This window comes from Micropterus salmoides, unplaced genomic scaffold, assembly GCF_014851395.1.
Source record: "Micropterus salmoides isolate LMB-PRFRI ecotype aquatic unplaced genomic scaffold, ASM1485139v1 Ms_hic_scaffold_2103, whole genome shotgun sequence".
Classification (NCBI taxonomy): Eukaryota; Metazoa; Chordata; class Actinopteri; order Centrarchiformes; family Centrarchidae; genus Micropterus; species Micropterus salmoides.
In genome coordinates this window covers 931-22,262 of record NW_024041267.1, presented here as the reverse complement: position 1 = coordinate 22,262, position 21,332 = coordinate 931, and the positions used below count along the sequence as shown (strand labels likewise).

General features: G+C 43.4%; 1 protein-coding gene and 1 pseudogene across 1 annotated transcript; both read right to left on the bottom strand.

Annotated features, from left to right (window-relative positions):
- Positions 1–3,418: 3,418 nt before the first annotated feature.
- On the bottom strand, positions 3,419–14,909 carry LOC119916700 (chloride transport protein 6-like). The gene is given in 9 exon segments (XM_038736694.1): positions 3,419–6,444; positions 6,537–6,662; positions 6,758–6,865; positions 8,824–8,846; positions 8,849–8,979; positions 9,087–9,247; positions 12,705–12,891; positions 14,145–14,251; positions 14,370–14,909. Coding segments are annotated over 9 exon segments (1,071 nt in total). The 5' UTR covers positions 14,517–14,909; the 3' UTR covers positions 3,419–6,363.
- A 1,069-nt stretch (positions 14,910–15,978) lies between these two features.
- Positions 15,979–17,230, bottom strand: LOC119916701 (annotated as a pseudogene).
- Between the last annotated feature and the right edge of the window lie 4,102 nt (positions 17,231–21,332).

The following is a 21,332-nucleotide window of genomic DNA, read 5'->3' as shown; positions in this document are numbered from 1 at the left end:
ACTGCAGCTGCAGTCATGAGGTTTGTTCACCGCTAACAGATTGTTAGACAGGAATGTTTTTCCTGCTCTTACCTTGCTAATCCAGTTTAATGACAGAGAGCCACCCACCTCTGCACACATTGACACACTCATTATGGCCACGCTTTAATTAGCCCACATGATAAAGGTGTGGCTTTGTTACTGGCTAGAATCAGTGGAGCTAAATGACAGCGTGACATCCAATCAGCCTGGGCTGCACCACAAGAGCCTCTCGTAAAGATCATCATCCCTCATCAGGATGTTTGAGTGGGTCAGTTACAGCTGTTTGAATATAAAGTGCTATAAATGTATGGATATGCTCACTGGAGCTGAGGAGGTGAGTGCCAGGAAAACAGTTTGACATTTTGCAAAGTCCAAAAGTCACCTTCCAAACTGGCCCAAAGAGACAAAGACTCTCACAGCAGTAAAGTGGGGGGAAGGCCACTAACACCACGGCAGTGTGTGTTTCCCTGTTTGTGCTGCTGTGTGTTGATCCTGCCTCCTCTGTTATCTGGAGAGACTCTGGATTTAGTAGCAGTCGCTTTGATATTATACTCTGATGTAAGGGAGTGTGATCAATTAAAACTACAACAGCTGTGAAGTCAAGAGGTATGAAAAGGTTACAGTGAGGTTAGAAATTAGACTCCATGATGTGTAAATTATGTTAATAATCTCAATATGCTGACGTGAGTTTCTCCTCTGACTTCTGATTTTGTCCGATCGTCTTGACAGATGTGTGATGGTGTTGGTGGTGGGGAGGAGGAGGGACAGACCAGCTCAGTATGTTTAATGAGCTCCTTTTACCAAGCAACACCTCTGGGACTAATCTGAGTCAGACTTCAGATCAGGGCCAGGTTTAGCCTGTCTGTGGTTTTATGTGTGTGCACATTTGTTGTATGTAACTTTTTCACCGCCTCTTTGTGCACGATGGCCTGCAGGATAAATATCACGTGTCCTTTTGTCAGTCTCTAATCTAACACTATATGTTTGAATTCAGTGTCAGTTCAGTGTCTCACACTAGAGAGGACTTTTCACAGAATGATGAGGTCTTAGTGACTTTACCCACCACCCCAGCTTCATATGAACTGTATTCATTATGAACATGTTGAACTATAAACTCAATTTACAATGATAAAAAAGAAATTCATAAAAATGAAAACCTTTTCCCCCACCATAAGCTTGCATCATCCTGTTTTTCACACATCAATCCTGCTGGGGCCATTATGTGGTTTGCAAACTACAAAATAAAACATAATGAAGCACACAGCAAAGACACTGAGGAAACACTGCTGTGAAGATATAGCCCTGGCCAACAGACTTTCCTGTTAATGAGTGAGTATGAAGCAGTTTGTGCTGCAGTAGGAGGATTTTATTTAAGTTATTATCCTGGTGGGAACAGTGATGCTGAGCCTCGTAGTAGTGAAGACTGTCAGTCATCTGGGGCCTCAGTTTACTCACATATTTAAATGGAGCTTCATCTCAGCTGCAGAGCTGCTGCCGGAGCATCATCACTTTACTTTGTAACTGCATGTCCTCCTTCTTCTTCCTCATCAGCAGAGAGGCAGAGAGAGCAGCTTCATGTTCTTCTCAATCTGAATTCCTGAAATCCTGATTAGATTCTGTCACATCGGCTGAGATCAATAGTCTCCACTACTCATCGAACCCAGAAGGCAGCTCTGGGACTGTTCCTACCATACAGTGACTCTGACACCTAGTGTTCACAATGGGAACTGCATTTTAATGTAGTTAGAGGGCCACATTTCATAATAACTTTAAAATAACTCTGGGGCCAGATAAATGAAGGGGTTGGGCTGGACATCAGATCAGATCAGAGCTTGTTTTACTCATGTTGTGGGGACATAAATCTGTTTACACAGTCACACTACCTTCCTCAAGTCCACATAATGTAAATCATTATATGTTAGGGTGAAGACTTGGTTAGAGGAAGACTCCAGGGAATGAATGTAAGTCAGTGAATGTCCTCTGAAGTGATGGAAATATATAGTATTTATGATATAGGCCTATCTCACTTGCAGTAGACGAGTCTAAGAGCAAAATAAAGCTCTAGAGAAACCCTGCCCTGGTCTTTGTACAGACCTCCGTCTCTCACACAGCCAGAAGCCCCAGAGTCTATAGCTTGTGAGTGCAATGATGTTCATTATGAAGGATGTAAGACTCTGTCCAGGACCACAGTTGGTTCTCTCCTGAGACTTGTTCAGGCTTTGTGTCTCCACTCCTCTGTCCTGTTCCTGTCAGAGCTGGTTAATGCTGAAGTGTACCTGAGCTGTTTGGGCGATCTGCTGGTCTCAGGTCTGTCAGTAGTCATGCAGGGGTAAATGCTTGTGCACCTGCGCTATAATGAGATTCCCAGGGCTGTCACACATCATGGCTCCGCAGAGCTCAGCACAGATTAAATATCAAGCATCAAGGAAAACTACGACTACAACTGCAGCGCCGTGTAGATGTTGAGATAGTCTTTAAGGAGCCAACAGAACAGTAACACCTTCTAATCAGGGCTCTGATGGTTAATGGACCATGTACTGGTGTTTAATGGAGCAGTAGGAAACCATCAATACTAATGACCTAATGTACCTTACGACTTCAAAATATTAATATTTATTAAATCGTTTACAATGCTTAACACAGTAAACCAGTTTGAAATAATCAGAACAACTTGATTGGGGTTCTAAAAGGTTGATGCCTTTTAGAGATTTTATAATGTTGCCTGCACTTTGGTTCCAGAGTAAATACACAGTCCTGGATATGTTGAACCAGCCAACCAATGTTGTGTGACTTTGGTGATGGTCACCCTTCATCCATCCATCCTAACAACTTCCTAACTCCATCCTTATTGTGACTTCATTTGGCCCCACCATCATGTCAAACCTTTTAATGTGCCTGATATTAAGATACCTGCAAGACAAATGGCATTCCCATCAGCCTCAGCTGTTTATGTTTGGACAGAGAGGAAGAGAGGTTAGATTTAGAGGAGGAAGAGGAGGTGAAGAAGTAAGAAGAGGAGAGGGTGAGATTTAGTAGGATGAGGGAGAAGGAGGGGAGTCAGGAATATGAGAACTGATGAATTCAGAGCTACTGTGGTTGACCATGTTGTGGTAACTGTGGGAACTATGGGATGAGCTTGAGGGAGGCTGGACAACAGGTCCAAAGATCTGAGCCGCTATACTGCTACAGGGATCATCTGGGTTTTTTGAAATATGATTAGTCTTTTTTTACAGTGTGAACACTGCAAACAACTATTACTGTCCATATTACTTCTGCTTATTTCTGACCATGAAATCAATGATTGAACTAATCCTTTCAGCTCTAGTGAACACAGACAGCAGGAATCAGTGCATGCAGCCTCATCTGAGTCTAGACAAATAAAGATGCAGACACTTTGTGTGATTGAACAGAGGGACCTTTATTTGAACAATCATAAAGGCACAAGACAGAGGTCTCTCTGCTCTTTATTCCACCGCTGCAGCTTGTTGTGCCAGTTCTCTGCATCTGTAGAAACAAAGACTTCTAAAGAAGCGCAGGGTGCCGGCTAAATCTCCACGGAAGTCAGATGAAACATGCTTCGCAGCAGGACATGTTCCTGCACACTGCTCCAGCACGCCACCTGCCACGCCAAGTGTGGAGTTTAGATGGGATAACATATTTATTGAAGACAATGCAATGCCTTCACTATAAACAATAATTTTATTAAGGACCGCCTCAGTCCATTTAGAAATGCAGTGAATTATTCACAGGCAGCAAATCATAACAATAAAACAGTATAAAAAATAATCTCTTAAATAAAACATAAAGCAGAGACATGAAACAAATAAGGAATGTACATATATGTGCCATCATGGTTTGTTATAAGCCGTTAGAAACCTGACATACAGTGGACTCCATGTCCATCAATAAAAGCACAGTTCCACTTCCTGTTACTTGTCTTCGCTCCGACTCGATTTTTAGTCCCTTTTAGGAATGAGAATGAAACGACAGGGAGACTCTCCTGCTGCTGATGAAACTGATAACTGAGGATTAATGTGAAATATTAAATTCAGTCCAAATTTCCTCTTACATAAGAAACCTGAGAGCGCCAGACACACATCCTCTCAGCCCTGACGCATGCTAACACTGAGCTCACTAAATACTACAACATATCAGAAGTGCAAAACAAACGCTAATGTGTGTGTAGACCGCTGCAGTGGTTAGAAATGTTTCTGTATGTCCGTACTGGAATGAAGTGATATGGTCAGTCTTTAGCAGCCTGCATGTAGTGCACATGTTCCAGTTACTCTACAAAAGTAAAAGTGCTACAGTGACAACGTTGATAAAGCTAAATGAAAAGGTCAAATAAAAGTTTGTTCATGAAGGCAGTAAGGAAACCTTTGCACGTGATATTGATATTTCACTTGGGTAGTCACTCTGTCACACAATCAAGTTCAAATTAATTCAAACTAATGTCTCACTCTGATGCAGCTGCAGCAAACAGCATTACTTTAATGTGAGATTCCTCCGTTAACAGAGCGGAGACTATAAATCCTCTTCATGTTACCTCTCTGATGAAGACTGGGTCTGTTCAGCACTGCTCGGGGGACGGCCCAAACATCATGGTCGGGTTAAAATAATAAATCAATGTTGACTTTTGGTTTCACACAGGACACGTGTCTCCTGGGTGAAAAACCCATCCATCCACCCCGACCTCCTTCCTACAGATCTCTTTATAATCTTAAACTACGTCACCTGACCTCCTGACGGCTTTCTGACAGAAAGCTGGATTTCCCTCTCTCCAGGTATCAGTTCAGGGACTGTTGGCCCGGTCCATGGCGCTGAATGGGCTGGTGTTTCGCTCTTAAATGGTAACTCCTGTATGTCTTAACCTGGGCCCTGTTCCCACACTTGTTGGTGTTGTAAACTAGAAGGAACGAAAAGGTTTGCTTCAGCCGGCAGTCACAGCATTTTCCTTCAGGGAACAAAAAAAACACAGACAGGCTTAGACTGTTACACCAGGTGTCTGACAGCGTCATGGAAAGGATCCCTACGAGGGACTCCTGCTGAGCCCTTTTGTTTTTAACAGGACTGAAGTCTCACTCTGAAATCACGTGACAGGACAGTTGTTGCAGAAAGACGCTGGTGGTAATGTGAGGTGGAGAGAAGAGTTTGTTGTGTTGGAGATTCTAGCAGCTCCTCTACCTACACAACAAACTCCTCTCCCTCGTTTCCACCACCATCTTCCTGCAACAACTGTCCCCTCGCCAGATTCGCAAGACTTCAGTTTCCTGTTAAAAACAAAGGGGGTCAGCGGGAGTCCCTTGTAGGGATCCTTTCCATGATGCTGTCAGACACCTGGTGTAACAGCCTGAGCCTGTTGCAGGCAGAAGAAGCACTTTCTGTGGACGCCACGGCTGCAGATTCGTACCTACGAGTCATTTTGACCCTAAAATATGTGGAAACAGGGCCCTGGTTTAAACATGCCGAAATGACCCTTTAATAGGATTTGCCAGCCTTCCACCAAACCACATTTCAAAAGATGTTACTGTCGCAGACAAATTTCCAACGAGGGAATAAAATCAGCGCCGACTGAGCACCACAGACTCGGGGTCAGCCACTGAACTAACAACTGGTATTTTCAGAGCATTGGGAATTTGTTTTTCGGGGTAACGGGCTGACAAATGGGCTTTAGGTCCAGTAAGACATTTTTCAGACTATTGGAGTTTGGAATAATGGGCCGTCAGAAGCATGGCACAGCACCACTGCAAGTCTGCTCTGTTTCTGTTTTGCATGTTTTCCCAGATGTAGTTCTATAGCTAGCTAACGATGACTTCCTCAGTCTGAATTCTGCCTAGCAAGCTCTGATTGGTCAATTGCGTCTCCAACCAGCAGAAACAGCAGCCAATGAGCTCAACTTCAGACCTGTCAGAATCACTGAACAAATCTTCAGGGCTGGTCTTCATCTGTGTGGAGACCACAGATATAATTCATGTTGGGACTGTGTGATGCTGCTAACGAAGCGATCTCCTGATTTAAAAAAAGAAACCTGTTCTCAGTCCTCCAGTTACATTAGCAATTATCTATTCCATAACTGTTGTATGGTACCTACAGTACATGTGTCCGGCCCGGTGGATCGGAGGCTGACAACGCTACACTGGAAATGTGAAATACAACTGAATGGTTTCACTTATTGGAGAAGTGTGTTCCTGACTGGGTGACGGAGAACGTGTGTGTGGTTGTGAAAGCCCTGAAAGTGTTTGGGAACATGCTGTTAGGAAAGGACAGAGACAAGAGGCTCAGGACCAGGCTGAACAGAGTCTGGGGGGGTCGGAGGAGGACGGCAGGACGTCCAGAGTCGACTCAAATGGTGATGTAGTGCTGTCGCAGTTTGGCCACCAGGAACTCGTGGGTTAAATTATGTCTTGTGATTATTCCGACAATCTGAAAGAGACAGCAGAAACAAGAGCTCAGTCAGACTCATCAGAAGCCGCTCAGACCGGAGGAACCAGTCATTCTGGAGGAGAACAACTCACCTCCCCCACAGCGTTGACCACAGGTAAGTGTCGCAGGCCCATGGTCCTGAACAGGTTGAACACCTGGCAGATGCGGGTGTTGGGTGACACTGTGTAGGGACACGGGTTCATGTAGGGGGTGACGTCCTGCGGAGACATGTTTAAAGATCACAACATCTTATTTTATGTGTCTCCACTGGGGGAAAAGTGGACTCTTATGACTCTGTTTAAATGGGTCGTACCACTATCATGCGGGGGTTGAGCAGGGCGAGGTCCAAGTCATGGATGTCAGGGTAACGTGGGTAATCCTCTGTCATCTCTGCGTAGGACAGCCTGGGCTGGGTGGCGCTCTGTGGTGGACGTACAGAGAGGCAAACAGGTGGATGTACATTAACAGGGTACCCCCAGGAATCTCCAAGTTAAATTTAAGACTTTTTAAGACCTTTATAATACCACCTAGGATGAAATTGAATGGAAAATAAGAATAATAATAATGGAAAATTTGTATGAATTTTAAGCTCGAGAAATGATTATTATGAAGTTTCCTGAATTTAATAAAACATTTTATTATAATACTCACATTTTTATTTCAAACACTACAGCTTTTTGGGGTGTGATTGTACTCTGATAACATAAAATAAATCACGTTGAAAAGTGGTGAGGACATAGGGGTTCAGATTAGGGGTGTGACGATACACTTAGCTCACATGCATGATGCACAATATTGGGTTCATGAGAACAAGACAAGAAGATATTTTAACACTATTTTGATGAAATACTCAATGCTGATATAAATGGGGGGTCTGGGGGTCCCCTAGAACATTCTGAGCATTAAACACTCAATTTCCTGCAACCAGGAGACATTTTCAGAACAGAATATAATGTAATCAGCAGCTTGTTTTTTTAGCTTAAGTTGGGGTTTTTTGGACAATCAACATTTGTTTCTTCTATATTTACATTGCACTGCATGTTTTTTTATTGTGCAAATAAAGCTTTCTCAAAGCATTTTCATTTGTCTTTTAACATTTCTTGTAGTAAGCCATTTTTCAGATCATATTTAACAAATTTAAAGAAAGTGATGGAGACACATCTCCAGCATCCCCAGTGTAAATGACACCTATGAAATTAATAAATTATTTGTCACAGTCAGAACTCTTATGGTGTGAAACCAAACATATAAAATAAATTGTGCAGTTTGAGTTGTTCCAATTAGTTACACCTTGGCTAGATAAGGTAGTGTAATGCAATATAATGTGCCTAGCTGCCAGTTGCTTCAGTGATTATTCATCCTGTTCTGTTTTTGCATCCAACGACTGCTTGAAATATAGTATTATATAGTATTGGATAAAGAGTTGGGCTCCGGTTTGTTTTTCCTCGTCCTGGTGATCGGGGCATCTGGGTGATGTAGTTTAATGTGCATTAGCATGTTGGATGTTTCCATTCACATAACGTTACCCTACAACAACGCCAACACACAGACAGTCCTCATCTCATACACAACTTTCTCTGCTGCTGTTGTAACGTTAACTGATCAGGAACCTGCAGACAGGTCTTCCAGCTCCACTGTTTCATTACCGCTCGCCATGCTGTGACTGACTCGCACGCCAATCTGCTTGTTGTGCTAACCTCAGCGCCACTGCCCTCAGCCTCGTCCACCAACTTGTCCGCATTTCTGGCCTTCTGTACTTCAGACACTTGCACATTATGAGTCAACGAGCTAACAAGCTTGTTAGTAGCACATCAGAGACGTTTTCTTTTCTTTCCTAACAACTGACTGATTCGTGCACAGTCCACAGTGTAAAGCTAAACACTGACGTAAACAGTAACGTTATCTGTACTGTCGTATCACATCCGAGTCACATCTAGTAAATTCTAAAGTCAAACACACATAAGATATTTATTTATGATGTTACGGCATTTATGTAATCCTATGAAACGACAAGAAAAATGAAAATGAAATTTAACACTTATAAGGTTTATTTATTTTTAGAATATTAAATTTAAGACTTTTTTACATTACATTTATTCATTTTAGCTGATGCTTTTCTCCAAAGTGACTTACAATTGCTATATATGTCACAGATCACACGCCTTTGGAGCAACGAGGGGTTAAGTGTACAGTGGGGATTTGAACCCAGGTTTCTCACACCAAAGGCATCCACTGCTCCATCACCACCCTTTTAAAAACTTTTAAGACCCCGCGGGTACCCTGATTAAAATGAGTCTTACCTGTGTGTGTGTGTGTGTGTGTGTGTGTGTGTGTGTGTGTGTGTGTGTGTGTGTGTGTGTGTGTGTGTGTGTGACTGACCGACTGGTTCTCAGTGTAGCAGACCCCCTGATGAGCAGGTTGACCAGCTGTGAGCGCAGGATGAGGCCGTGGAAGGTGAGCGGTCTGAAGCGCTCCTCCATGGTCCACTCCTCGCTGGGGGACTGATCTGGGTAGAGGTTGGGGTAGGGAGCGTGCCTGCAGGGGGACAGGAGGGCTGGGTCGGTACTGTGACACTGACGGATGCCAGGTTACCTGAACAGGTGGACCTTCTGTCTGCTGGAGCGCCTGTGAGTCTGTCCTACCTCCTCTCCAACATCTGCTGCAGCAGATCCTCGCCCTCCTCGGCCGGCTCCACCGCGGCGCTCTGCTCGTCACAGACGTTCCTCAGCTCACTGGACGGGTACGACTTCATGGACTGGCAGCGCCGCCGCTGCTCCCCTGCACGGGACATCACGCTGGACTTCTGCACGCGACAGTGGATGTGGGTTTACACTGAGAGGTCAGTCTGCTGCTGCAACACTCAACTTTAAACATTCACCTGCTGAGGCACGAAAAGTTGCTTCAGCCAAACAGAAAATAATTTTCTCATTCATCGATTTAATTCAGAAAATGTAACTGACTGATTCAGTTCAGTGAGGAATACGGAAAAACTTTTATCACAGTATGCGTAACTCTACATGGCGACATCAACAGTTATTAGAGTATTGAATATTTATGTAACTTTAATTCATAAACTGTTTATAGATAAATAGATCAGACAGAAACATCTGTTTGAGTTTAATCCAGTGTATTAAGAATCCAGTGTTTTATTCTTGACCTAACATAACCTGAGATATCAGAGTATGGATTAAATCTATATTTTTCTTCTTATCAACAATTCTCATGTTCAGACATCAACCTGTCAGTCCGTCCCTCAGTCCTGTCCAACTTCCTGTAGCTCTGACCTGCACCTCCATCTGCTGGCTACCCCAAGGTCGTGCCTGCCTGCCGGCGGGACGCTGCGCTCGCTCTGGACGTGAGGGCAGGGTGCGAATTATACATTGACAACCGGGGGGGTCAACTTTTTTTCCAGGTCAAAAAGAAAACCCAGTACAGCGCAGGTGCGGGCTTCAGTAAACTAAAATCTTACAATGCTTACAATATCCTTGTTTATGTAACTAATGCCTGCAGTCTGTAGATGATGAATTAAATTCATTACATCAGTTCACAGGTGCCCCATACCACACGACAACTTTTGCAGTCACACAGCCCCAAGTAGGCTAGTCTGTTCTACACCAAAACTGCCAGCAGCTCAGACCCACAAAAGCAGACCCACACAATACTGAACCAGAACCAAAGACACCATCAAAAAATACAGTCTGCATTATCATCTATAATGTATATGTTGTTGCTAAGCTTTATTATTATTATTATTATTCTTCCGTCATGTTTTTTCGTGCGCTAACTAGTCCCACAGCTTTTGACGTAGAAACTCTGTTCAAACTCAAGTTGTCCGGCTCAATGAGGAATGGGGTGCTATTACTTTCATTAATACCTTGAATACTTTCCAAATTATTCAAGGTTTTCCAGGAAAATTCTCCCATTGTAAGTGAATGGAGACTGTCAAAATCCTCCTCATACCTACTCCACTTTGAAAGCTCACCAGTTCAGCATACTTTCAGCTACACACGTGATTTAAACTGTAAATTGGTTACAAGAAGTTAATCTATTAATGATGCATTCAGCTTTTTGATATGTTTTATGGTTTGTTCACGGTCGCTGTTGAAGTTTATGCTTTTTTTTAAGCTCTTTTCTGAGTTTATAATGGGTGTGTATTGCGTGAGTTAGAGTGGGTGACATCATCACTACAGTGTCGCAGGCTGGCAAAATCTTCTTAGATTTTTCTTTTTAACTCGCTGGCTTGACCACAATTTTAACTCTTTGTGCATAATTTTACACCAGAAACGTAGTAAATTTTGTTGTGGTTCCTCACATGTGCTTATTAAATCCCTCAGACTTATAGTTTTGTCTCTGTGTCCTTCCAAAGGACAAGAGTGACAGAAAATCTTCCATAGGCTTCAATAGTAAATTCTCCTCAGCATTTCTCGACCAGAGCAGAACGTACCAGTTTTTTTACTTTATCCAAACAAAAAATAGATCATATTGTTCAGAAATGCCTTCTGCCGCAGGTGGTTTGTTTGAGGCAAAGTCTCAGAGAGAGTTTCCTGTCTGTCTATCTAGGATAGCTGGTTGCCCAGGTGATGTTAATAAGCAGAGAGAGATCAAAGGGAGACACACACGCACACACATTCTCTCTCACACACACACACACACACACACACGGTCCTGTGTTCCGATTGGTGGACAGACATTAAGCTATTTCTTGAATGAAGTTAAGTGTACTGCATCCAGAGTACTGCATCTGCTACTACAACCACTACTACTGCACTAATTACTACTACTACCTGGTACTACAACTAACACACACACACACACACACACACACACACACACACACACTGTTCTCTTCATTGGAAACAGTTGGGTCTCTGTGTCTCACGGTGTCACACTCTTATAGTCCACATGTCTCCCTCTCTCACAGTCTACCTGTTTGTCTCTCTCACAGTTTGTCTCACAGTCTTTTAGTCCACCTCTCTCTCTGTCTCACAGTCCGTCTCACAGTCTCACAGTCTTATAGTCCACCTGTGTCTCTGTCTCACAGTCTTATAGTCCACCTCTCTATCTGTCTCACAGTCCCTCTCACAGTCTCACAGTCTTATAGTCCACCTGTGTCTCTGTCTCACAGTCCGTCTCACAGTCCACCTGTGTCTCTGTCTCACAGTGTTTTAGTCCACCTGTCTCTCTGTCTCACAGTCTTATAGTCCACCTGTGTCTCTGTCTCACAGTCCGTCTCACAGTCCACCTGTGTCTCTGTCTCACAGTCCGTCTCACAGTCCACCTGTGTCTCTGTCTCACAGTGTTTTAGTCCACCTGTCTCTCTGTCTCACAGTCCGTCTCACAGTCTTTTAGTCCACCTTTCTCCCTGTCTCACAGTCAGTCTCACAGTCTTATTGTCCACCTGTCTCTCACAGTACACATGTACTGTGTTTTGGGTCTCTGTAAATTATATTAAACAGAGTACGGTGTAGACCTGCTTTATATAAAAAGTGCAATGAGATGCCTTTTGTAGTGAATTGGCGATATATAAATTAAACTGAATACATTTGAAATAACAAACATGGATTTTAACATTACCTGGGCAGGTGAAACTCCTGAATTTCAGAGTGAAAACACATTTCATGCTTATTGTAGAAAGACTCACAAAATACTTAAAATGAAATAATAAACTCTATATTGATGTCAAAATGTGTATCTACAATAACTAATCCTCAATTTCACTGCTCATGCCTAAACACCAGTGTTAGCTGACAATTACATAAAATATGAAATGACATAGGCTAGTGGTAATGAAATGCCAGGGTGGACTATCAGCTAGCTAACATCACATAGCTCATTTTAAGTAAAATAAATGCTAATTATGAAACTCTGAAGGTAGGAAAGTTAAGTGTATTAAAGAAGCTAGACAGCTAACTACTGACATTAACCTGCAGCATCTCCACCAGCGTATGATGCACTGGACCGGAGCAGCTGCGCTGTGAGTGATGTGGGCAGACAGACGTTGTACTAACGTCAAAGATAGGAAACGGTACAGTCCACTTTAGGGGGGTCAGAAATTGTATTTCCAGATTCTTGAATATAAGGCATGAATATGGGAAATATATTGTAATACAATGACAGGTAAGAAAGACCCCCCTGAACTGTTGTTTTTGCCCCTTTGGGGAGGTCCAAGACTTAATTAGAGGGGTCAAAGCCCCCCATTCCCCCCCGTAATTTGAACCATGCATGAGGGGACTACAAGTGTCCAGCGGCTCATGACGTACCTTGAAGCGGATGTTGTTGCTGACCAGGATGTTCCCCTTCATGAAGTCCCGCTCGTTCTGCCGGTTCTCAGTGACCACGGGGAAGGCGTGGTAGACGGTGGTGCGCAGGATGCTGACCAGAGACTGGACCCGGGTGTGGGGGTACACATAGGTGAGGTTGGGCTCCATGATGTCACTGGCAGTCAGCCTTGGAAAGATGAGGGAAACATTGAGAGCATGAACACTCACCCTGATGGTGGAAACACCCAGGGAGAGTTTATAAAGGGAAACATTGGCCCTGTGAAGCTGATGATGTACTGAGTGCACATCATCATCAGATATCCTGCAGCCTCATGATGACTCTTTTCACTTTTCTGGACAGGATGAAGATCCAGCGGTCACAATGGTTAATGCACTATTTTAGATTTGTCTGTTTTACATAATGAAAGGATCCCTGCCAACAGACAGTGACATTTAGAAACAGTCCTGCCTCCACGCTGCCCTGTGTTGCTCACAACGGCTGCACGTCTACCGGCTCTCTAAGTCTGCTGCTTTAGTTAAACTTGGTAAAACAGAGATGACGTGTGCAGTTTTTGCACCCGGTAACCTGTTACCTTTGGATGAGGATGGTCCTGAGGTTATTACTGAGGAGAGAAGGTCTTATTGACTTTGAGCTGTCAGTGTTTTCAGGCGGCTGTGAAGAGTCACAGAGTAGGACAAGCCTTCAGCACACTGTTAGCTGCTAGCTCCTGGTTAGAATCACTCATCTTTATTCTGTCTCTCTGGCGTCAACACTGCTAGAACATATGATTCATCTGCTCCTCTCCTCAGTTGTTAATGTGAACAGATAGCAGACCTGTGTGTTTATGTATAAGGACATTTCACCCAGGACTTGCTCAGCACTTTCCAATATATTTTTTAAGCTGTCCACAGAGATCCACTCATATAATACAAGACACTCTAAGGACTTCCATCTCCCATCGTGTCGGATGTCCCATAACCAATTTACAGTGAAATACAGAGGACCATTTACTGGCATCACTACAATCATCAGCTACATTATCATCATTTAAAAAAAACAGTAGATCTCTAATCAATGACTTTTAAGATCTTATTGTAATTCATCTCACTGTGTACATTTTTACATTTTCACTGCTGCTTAGTGTAACTAGTGTCACTTACATGGGTGGTATCTCTATAAGCCTGTTCTTGGCTTCTAACCTTCCCTGCACAGAGTTTTACTTTATATCAAGTTTTTTTTTCCAAACGCCATCATGAACATGAAACTAGATTTCTTGGTTGAACAGTGTGAATAAAACAGATGAGCAGAGCATGAATAAAGAGCTTTGTGTGATTTTAGAGAGCTTTCTGTGGATGTCGCTGGGCCGTATCAACAACATTCAGCAAGTCACCAGAATACCTGCACAAGTATACAGCTGTTTGTCCAACAACACATCTTACTTGTCCATCTCGATCTCTGTCTCCCACTCCAGCAGCGGCACTCCTCTCAGCTGGATGTGGATGTCATAGATGCCCTTGTTGAAGAAATCTCCCGTCCACTTAGCAACCTGACATTCACACAAAACCACAAGACAGGAAACACATCATCAACACATCTATTCAGCGATGTAACACCGTGATCTCATCAAAAACACCGTGGTCGGAGTAAATAACATGACAGTGTACCATTAGTGTGATCATAATGGGCAGCCCGTATGTGATTTCATTGGTGGATTCGATTAGGATGACAGTCAGACTGATGGTCATTCTGACCACACCTCCAAGGAAGGCGGCAGCTCCGATGAGAGCAAACGTCCCCGAGTAGATGTCCATTCCCAGTTTCCTAACAGAGGACAGACACACATTGAGAACCAGTATCCCTGCAGTCACTAGGAATCAAAAGAGTGGGAGTGAAGACTGAGACCATAAACTCATTAGGAAAGTGTTTACTGAAGTAATAAATCAGCTGAGAAGTAGCCTCATTTTCTCATAGACTTCTATCCAATCACACTTCTTTTAGTGGAGTCGCCCCCTGATGGCTGTTAGAGAGAATGCAGGTTTAAGGTGCTTATGCATTGGCTTTACTTTTTTCAGACCTGGTCTGCAGTTGAAAAGTCTTTTTGCTCAAGAAGGTTCCTAACTGAGTGAAATGCCTGGAAGTATTTCAGCAGCAGGTTTTTGTTTTTTTTCTTCACAGTTGAAAGAGAATTTTCCACTTTGGTAGAACGCCAATTCCTCTCAAGTTTCCGTGATATTTGCTTTAATTTGCGAGTTTCAGTGTTATACCATGGAGCTAACCGTCTTTGTTTTAGTATTTTCTTTTTTAGAGGGGCTACAGAGTCGAGTGTCATTCGCAGCGAGCCTGCAGCACTATCAACAAGATGATCGATTTGGGAGGGACTGAATTAGCATAGGAGTCCTCCGTTACTTTGTGACTGATAATGAATTTAGAGCTGATGGAATCGCATCTTAAATTTAGCTACAACACTATCAGACAGACATCTTGTATAGAAATTTTTGCCCAATGGTGTGTAGTTCAGCAATACAAACTCAAAAGTTATCAAACAGTGGTCGGATAAAGAGGGATTCTGTGGGAACACTATTAAATGTTCAATTTCAATACCATACACCAAAACAAGGTTGAGGGTGTGGTTAAAACAGTGAGTCGGTTCATGAACACTCTGAGAGAAGCCGATGGAATCTAACAGAGAGATAAACGCAGTACTGAAGCTGTCATTCTCAACATCCACATGAATATTAAAATCCCCTACAATAATAACTTTGTCCGTTTTAAGGACTAAAGTTGACAAAAACTCTGCAAATTCAGAGTACGGACCAGGTGCTCGGTACACTATAACAAAAAGAATTGGTTGCAGTGATTTCCAACTTGGGTGCGAAAGACTAAGAACAAGACTTTCAAATGAGTTTAGTTTAGTTTAGGTTTAGAGCTGATTAGTAGGCTAGAGTCGAAGATAGCTGCAACTCCACCTCCTCGGCCTGTGCCTCGAGGAATGTGAGTATTAATATGACTGGGAGGGGTGGATTCATTTAGGCTAACATATTCTCCATCACCCAGCCAGGTTTCAGTAAGACCAAATAAATCAATATCATAATCTGATATTAGTTCATTTACTAGTACACCTTTAGAAGAGAGATCTGATGTTTAAGAGTCCACATTTAACTCTCCTATTCGTTTGCACTATTGCTCTTGTGGTTTTAATTTTTATGGAGGTTTTTATGCACAGCTCCTCTTCTGTTTACCTTTTTAAATAATTTTGATGGTCGGGGGACAGGCACCGTCACTATAGGATTTTCACTAAGTAACTCCTGAGAAAACCATTATAACCTGTAAACCCAATATCTCACTTAACTCTATATTCATGCTGGACATCCACTATGAAAATGTTAGAAATGCCTACATAGCTGAATAATGATAAACACGGTGATACTGTTTCTAAAGTAAGAAAAATGTGAGAGGGTTTGTAGCACTCCGCATTTTCTCTGAGCTATCATCGGTCCTGGCAATGATGGCCACCAGCTCGTTGTTATTATTTACAATGGAAAGCTTGCCTTTTTTACTGTGCTGCAGAATATCATTGGCTTCTTTCAGAGTGACACCTGCTCAAGCCACAACCAACTCCTCCCTCTTTGTCATGGCCTCTTCCAGAGGTTTGCAGTGGTCTTTTCAGAAAGAACATCAATATCTCTGGAGGTAACGATGCCCACCAGTTTGCTGCCCATTTTGCCCGTCTCTGACAGGAATACCAGAGAAGCCATGTCTTACTTTGGCCTCAAACACGTCCCCAACTGTGTGGCGATGACTTATCACAACTGGGTCAGTGATAAAAATCTGCTCAAACCTCTTGACCTTGCGGACCTCACTGGCTTGGAATTCTGGTGTGCAGTTTTGGTGAATGATGCCAATACCTCCCATTAGTGCCATAGCAATTGCCATGGCTGACTCAGTGACAGTGTCCATGGGGGAGGAGATGAGAGGGGTCTTAAATGTGATCTTCCTGGTCAAAGCTGAGGTCAGGTCCACTTCATCTGAGGTAAAGTCGATAAAGCCAGGTAAAATCAGGAAATCATTGTATGTAAGGCCGTCTTCGAACGAGAAGAGCTGCTGAGCTGAGAGCCCATCTTCAGGGACGTAGCCTGTACCACCACTGATTAAGTCATCCGCTATGCTTACTGAGCCCACGTTGACCAAAGGGAAGCAACTTTCCAGCTGTGATACTACATAGAAAGCAGTCTAAAAAAAGTGATAGTAGACACAGCGATTCCTTCTACCTCGATGAAAAAAATGCTCTTCCGTGGCTCCAAGATGTGAGTCAGGTAAACAGTAAAGTGAGTCAGAAGCGCTCGCCTGTCACAGCAGACAGAACTAGTGCGTGTTGGTGTTATGTACTAGCAGTCCCACATCCCCTCTCATCACAGAGGAGTATTTAACCCTCTGCGTTTTGTATTTCAGCAGCAGTCATGATAAGAGCGGTTCAAATTCTCTAAAAGCTAAGGAAAGGTGCTTCCTTTCTTACCTCCTTTAGCATATGGTACACTGGACCCTCCTTTACCAAAGGAAATGAGTTAATGCTATCCCACAATTCCTTGCAGCAGCAACATTTAAAGTGACGCACCTTTCTCAAACTCAAACGATAAAATCTATCAACCACATTTTGCTAAATCTTTGTAATACATGACGGACAAGAATGCATGGAAACTTTATTCTATATTGGACTCATTTATGATTCTTTGGTTTGTTTTCTTTGGCTTTGTTGAAATCTTAGACTGTTTCAACACCTTGTTATGCTTCGGATTGTTGAACTATGCCATAAAGTGTTGTACCTGAATTTTCGACAATAGAAAAAAAAAGAAATCCATGTACCATGACAGATAAAGCACGTTGATCACCATGTAAGTTACCACTGGCTATCAGGCCTTTTCTGTCTTATGCCATAACTTGCTAATATGCATATTAGCAAGACCTTAACTGAGACCTTTATGAGCTATGTCACTAGTCTTGATCAAAGTGGGGATAATGTTGAAACCGGAACCCTATATGCCTTTTTGCTACCTTGGTAATAAATAACTATTTTCACCGTGTTGTCCACCTTTTGACAGCCTGCATTAAAACAACACGGGGTGAAGTGTCAAAGATGCACTTTTTGTAGTCCATCTTCAGAACATTATAGTTTCACCACGTCAGTAACATCCGCCGTCATATAATTACATAGCCTAGAAAAGAGCAGTCGGATTCTCTGAATCCCGCAGTCGTCTTTTCCTAAATCCATCTGAATTCTTTCCTTTACCTCATGACATTTTCCATCGAGGTCAAGGAAAAGTGTTTAGGAAAGGACCTTTTTTTTTTGACTTTTTGACCGCAGACCTGGAGGTTCCCGCTGGGCTGATTGTGGTTACAGTCAGCTGAGAGGAAACCTGCCTGGACCTGAACGAGCAGCGGGGACGTTCCCAGGCTAGGGCTGGGCGGTATATCAGTATATAATGTATACCGATATAATTAAAAGAGATATGAAAATAGACAATACCGTTTATAGCGATATAGTTTGATGTTGAGTTAATTAATATGTTTCTGTAAAGTCCTGCCAGTGTTTGCTCTGCCCCTCTGCGTGGTCTGCACGCAGCCATCTACTTACAAACGCTCAACAACATGGAGGGAGACACAGTGCTGGTTGACACTGTTAAAGACCTGGCTTGTAAAAAGAAAAGCATGGTTCAGTCAGTGCTTCCCACACATATGTGACAGGGCCAGAAAAATGAGTAACCGTTTTTATGCATCTGGTGTGTTTTTTTTTTATTTGCAATGTTTTATTGGTGTGTTGTATTTTTATTGCATGCAGAGGGTGTTTTAGCATGTTGTGTTTTAACCATTGGTGTGTTTTAATTTATGTGTTTTTTAAGTTATTGTACCTACTGGCTGGACTGCCCTTAAACACCACACACCTCCACTGACGTGGATGGAGGGCAGGGGGCAGAGAGCAGCAGAGGAAGTCAGCCAGCGTCGGGCGCTGAGCAGGGGGCATTGAGCAGGAGGACAGCAGTTACGAGAGACCAGTGGGGAAGTAATCTGGTCTGCAAGGAAGCACCGGGCTGATTTGGACAGAGCCAGCAGCAACACAAGTACAGACGACCGCAGCAGCCAGTGTCCGCCAACGCAACTCCACTCAGGCCTGGGCGAACAGTGCGACTGTCCCCTGGGGAAACCCCGAGTAACATTTTGAGTATCTCAATTTAGGCAGCACAGAGGACCAGGACAGGGGAGGGCTGCACAGTCGGGATCGTGAGGCATAGGATGCGGGTTATTTGACGAGATCACACTACTCGCCAGTGCTTCCTTTATTGTAGGACGAGCGGTGAGGACTGCGGAGCAGACGGAGCAACCGGTGGAGATGCTGGGTTTTAATGCGACGTACCTAGTGACGAAGTTTGTGTGACACGGCTTTAAGGCAGCAGCGACGGCAGGGTAGACTGCTCCTTCTCCTGGTAATCCTCGCTCTGACACTATCCACCCGCCATAGTGGGATGGAGGAATCGGCCGAGTATGGTGGTTATGGTACCTCTGTGTCGGAGTCCTAGGGCTCAGGGTTTTGAGTGTATTTTAAACCCATTTAATTGGAACTTATCACAAACGGCCACGCCACACATACACTTTACTTTGGCGAGCCGCCGAGATTAGTCGACACACTGTAGCATTTATCAGAGAAACACGTTGATTGTTACAAGTCGCCACACTGGATATTTTACAAGAGCGGACCAGGTCAAGCGACAGTGAACACACCAGTCACATGTCATTCGTTAGCTACCGCTCTGACACTACCCACCCGCCATAACCACGTTGGTTTTGTTTTGATAGGCTACGTCGTCAACATGCCTCCTCAACATGCAGCTCGGTGACTTTATACACCCTAGCCTACTACTGATGGAGAAAGTCATCGAAGCTGACATGCAGGAGAGAGAGACGGTAAAGCCCCTTTTCCACAGCAAGGTACCAGCTCGACTCGTCTTCTTTTGGTTTTCCATTGTGTAAAAGTTGTACTTATACCTGCTACCAGGTACTTTTTTCGTATCACCTCCGTCTTAGCTGTCTTCACATTCTGAGCAATGTTGAAATGCAGTGGCGACTGCGCCCTCTATTAATAAACAGTAATTACCTTTATATGTGTGTTTAAAATGCACAATAATGTGTAACAATATAGGGTAAATATTATGTTTTGGGGTGAAATTAACTTCCTGCTCATCCAGTGATATCTTCTGGGGCGCCAGAGAAATCGCCCAAGCAGCACAGCTGCGCAGCCAATAGCTGACTCTGGCTGCCACAAGATATGCCCATAGCAACAGAAATTAAGCCATTCAGCGTCCTCAAATCTGATCCTGAAGGGCGCTCCAGGATCTGCCCCAAGCACAGTCAGTGGTAGAGGGACACGTGACGTTGTTGACAAGATGAATACGGAACTCAAGACCGACGCTTTCGGCCTTGGCTAGCTGGATGCAATGATTTAAATACCTTATTTTGCTTCCCATGCTTGCTTTTTAAAACGGCGGGGACGGATACAACATGGACTGTGTACGAGTGCACATATGGATAATATGGTGAAGCTAGCCATGCTAGGTAGAGTAACATCGGCCATTGCGCGGCCACAGTGAGACCGCATCCTCTGACAACCCTGCCATTTTCAGTAGATCTTGTTGCCTCGCTGGACAGTGTGTTGGAGGAGCACCTTAAGACAGCTACTGTTTTCAAAGGCACCTCAAAGACAAAAGAAACTTTTGGACTGTGTGCTGTTAGTTCTTGAAGATTACGTTCAATAGGAATGTTTATTCTGGCAGATGAGACAATTGATATTTCCACCCACTGCCAGTTAGCGCTTGTGCTGTGGTACATAAGAAGGAGAACAACAGCTGTTGGCTACAGAGGTTAGCTGTATAGTTTATAGACAGCTCTGAAGTGTTAACGCCGGTGTCTGCTACGGCACGTTACAGTAGGCTACTAACATAATATAATATATTAATTTAATATATTAAAATATTGCCCATCCACATCTTGTAAACAACTCTGTGTTAAACGGCGGCTTGGTTGTGAAGGGAACAAGTAAAACGCACATGGTCTTGGTTAACACAGACAGTGGTCACAAGTTGATCTGTCTCCCGTTTTAAAGAGTGATGGCTGGCTGTTTGCTCTAGAAGTTTTATGCCACGCCGACTCTCCTGTTTTCAACAGCTGTCGTATCTACGACAACCACAGACGCATTCGGCTGACGGCCACCAGTTAACAGGGCCACTCGTTAAACCGAAACACCGGTATTATTCCGAGTTATGCATACTTGCCGAGAATTGCATGCACCTCCGAAAACTGCTTTTAAACGCTATAATGTATATAATATATCAATGGTGATAAATGATTCGAAGTATATATTTTATGTGTTAGAGTCGTTAATTATTTATTACACTTAGTAAAAGTAGCATTCCTTATGATTCAGCTAAAATATGTGGTGATAACTGCATTTGATCAGTGTGCGCATCAAAGTCTGAAAAGGACCTTATTAAGAGGTGGTTGCATAATTTGGCAGAACTATTGACTGCATAGGGCAGAACAGATGTTGGAGGCTACCTACCGAGATTTGCATCCACCTCTTT